Here is a 3,184-nt window from a genome sequence, read left to right as displayed (position 1 = left end):
ACCAGCATGCATGGAGAATTTGATCATTCCTTCCTTTGAACGGTTTTTTTTTCAATCACACAACCTTAATTTTTAAGGTTTCCTACTATACTGCATGTATAGGTATAAAGATTTTCACATTTGATAAAATAGTTTGATATGTTAATATTTTCAGAGAATAGAAAGTAGATTAAATAGAGCCGAACCGGATAAGTTTAATCGCGAAAAAAACATTTACTTTATTACCTCAACGGGTAATTTTTTTAGTTTCCCATTAAAAAACATGTAAACGATCATTAACTACCCTTTAAAAGTAGTTAATTGAACAATCACATCGTCCTAGACCTTTGTAACGTCCTTGTAAGGGATTAGCTAAATAGATCGTAGTTTAATTAGGCTTTATTCAAAATACGCGAAGGTCGGAAGGAATTGAATTCCTCCAAGGCTCATAAATAACGTATACTGATAAAAGTGAGGACATGGAAATAACTCGCGTGCAACCTTTAATCTTTGGTCTTACACTGCTAATGAAGGATGGAAAGCTATTATATAAATGTTTCGTAGTTGATAAATAATTGTAAACAGTCAATTCGGATTTTAAAGAAATGAGTTTATTTTTATATGAACGGAAATCTTGCGGGAAATTGCAAAAGGTGATAAAAGTCTTCAGGTTTCCTACTAAATATAAAAATTTATTTAGTAATTGTACTTATTTCAACAGCTTTACAGCTGTGAATTACTACTGTCTACTCACTTAAAATACACGGAAAATCAAACTTTACAATTCCATTCAAAAATGAAAACATATTACGCAAACGAGTTCCACTATATTTACCGAGTCGTTTTTCAAGATATGTTTAAAGCATCTTTCGACAATAATTACACATTAAGACATGTTTACGGTAACATGTTCATACCTCAAAACTCACAATTAACTATGTTTCAATTCAAAATCAAATAAAACAAAATAAATCTAAGACTTTCAGCACTCGAATGAGCGTCCGTTAACTTTCGCGTATCTCACCTAAACCTTAACTAAAGCCTCTACTGGCTTCCTGACTTCCCCTTTACTGATACACTTTACACTTACATACGTACTTTACAATACAATTTGTTGCTACTGTTTTTTAAATTAAATACGTTATTTTCTTTAGTTCAAAAAATTCAATTGACGTCGTGATATGCGTAGCCTGAATAATTACATTTATAACCAACCTTCTCAATTTGCAATAAAAAACTTGAGTCAAATAAAACTCTTTAAGACTTATTTTAAATAATCAAACGATCTATAGTCTAAAGACGTAATCACAATGTAACAATCATTATCACAACCACAGAACATGAGTACGTTTAAAAAATATATTTTTAAATTCAGGGGTATAAAGTAAAAAATATGATTCCTGTGGCATTTCTTAGTAAAGAAGAATGTTAAATATCTAAGTTTGTACTTTCTGCTGGAGCGGTAAAGTTTTTCATATAAACAGCTGTCATGACTGGCCTAATAAGGAATGGCTCCAGCTTGTAGCTATTTGGTATCCTGATAAGGTTCACTTTCACTACGCTAAACATTTCTACGACCATTCTGGAAGGCTCAGGACTTCCTGCGGTTGCTGGAAAGTCGATGATTAGTCTAAACACTTTTTTATGGTTCTCTGAATTCTCGCTTGGATCAGAAACAGGAATATCTTCCACTGTCCAATGTGGATTATCTTGACAGAACTTAAATAAAGATACAATTTTATATTAATAGTTGTTCAAATCATGCGGTTTTTGCTATGAGTGGAATCAGTCAACAACGGAACAATCAAAGATCTTTAATAATAATTGTGATAATAAACCCGAACTGTTTAGATATGGATTTATTTGCAGGGTGTTAGTAAATAAGTGCGACAAATTTCAGGGGGTAATTGTGCATGAAAAATTACAATTTGCTTATGATTCGTATATCCACAAATGATTAGTATTCTTAGATCCGAAGTGTTAATGTTTATCATTGGCGCGCATACGGGTAAAGATCTGATTTTTAAAGAGATTTTATCAAGGAAAAATTATTTTTCCTTGATTATTATATTATGTGGACGCTTACCTTGTCGGATCCTCTATCATTTGCTGAGCGTGTTCATAAGCTAGCTTCGCACAAGAGTTCAAAATGGTGCGGACGAATCTAAATCAATAATTGGCAAATTAGTCATTTTGGCCTTATAACTATACAGTGCCCGCGTAAATAATGAGACTCCCCTTTAATTTTTTAAACCTTAATACTCTTGTCAAGAAACTTGGGACACCTACATAAAATCAAATTGTCCATCTTTTGACACAAAAATGACTGCTGAAAATGTCAAAGTGACAGTTCTACGCCATTTTCGTTTATTTTTCTTAATGGAATGGGTAGTCGAGTGACACCTTGTTTTGAAGATCTGTCCATCCTCATGTCAACCTTCAATTTGTACATCATTTATTTCAGTGGTTTTCCAATGACCGATTGCCAATTAAATATCTGATGAGTTTATTGTTTTTTCTATCGACGAACAAAGAACTGAAGCAGTGGTGATATACGAGGAAGCCGGTCGAAATTTACATAAAGCGCTACTATTGTTCAACGAAAGATTCCTTGAGAGTTCCATTTCCGAAATTATTCCAGAAAATTGCTCCAAAAGTGTGTGAATACTCGCAGTGTTGTTAAAAAAGTACTGGAAGAAAGCATATTCCCGAAGCCAAACAAATTAATATTGTCGCCATTAAGCTGGATTTATTAATTTTGCAGTTCGTTCCGTTCGTCAAGTTGGCATACCGTTGTCGTTGCTCGCGTTTTCATGATTTATATTGTGCAGTTCGCAGTTGCCGACGTTGGAATTTAATTGGTCAGATTGACAGATTGTATGCTCCTATGATTTAATGTTGGTTATGTTGTTGTGTGTCTTCACCCAATAACACACACATTAATTCCATTTTTTTATCGTTTTAAAATCAAAATGTCCAGATTGTCTTGATCTAGACGCAAGCTACTTGCTTTTACGTTCATTTCAGCTTCATATTTGCTATTGAAGGAAAAGCGTCTTTAGTAACATGCTTGAATTTCCATTTCACCATTATACCAGATGATGATTGTATTGGTCGTAAATTAAGCACACGCTTCCCGTTTCTACTGGGCGCTTTTACAGTCTCTGTGCCCTAAATTGTACAAACTCTCATAATACGCCGTATT

General features: G+C 33.5%; 1 protein-coding gene across 1 annotated transcript in view; it reads right to left on the bottom strand.

Moving 5' to 3' along the window:
- Positions 1–650: 650 nt before the first annotated feature.
- LOC109538329 (DIS3-like exonuclease 2) overlaps positions 651–3,184 on the bottom strand; it is a 12,420-nt gene continuing 9,886 nt past the window's right edge. The window contains exons 11-12 of the mRNA XM_048664254.1: positions 2,065–2,143; positions 651–1,719 (exon numbers count right to left, since the gene is read on the bottom strand). Coding sequence (XP_048520211.1) covers positions 1,408–1,719; positions 2,065–2,143 — 391 coding nt within the window. The 3' untranslated portion in view covers positions 651–1,407. The remainder of the gene's footprint in view (positions 1,720–2,064; positions 2,144–3,184) is intronic.

The sequence above is a fragment of the Dendroctonus ponderosae genome, unplaced genomic scaffold, assembly GCF_020466585.1.
Source record: "Dendroctonus ponderosae isolate FM_Combo_2020 unplaced genomic scaffold, Dpon_F_20191213v2 Dpon_F_20191213_2, whole genome shotgun sequence".
In the NCBI taxonomy this organism is placed as follows: Eukaryota; Metazoa; Arthropoda; class Insecta; order Coleoptera; family Curculionidae; genus Dendroctonus; species Dendroctonus ponderosae.
This window is presented reverse-complemented; position numbering and strand designations above follow the sequence as displayed.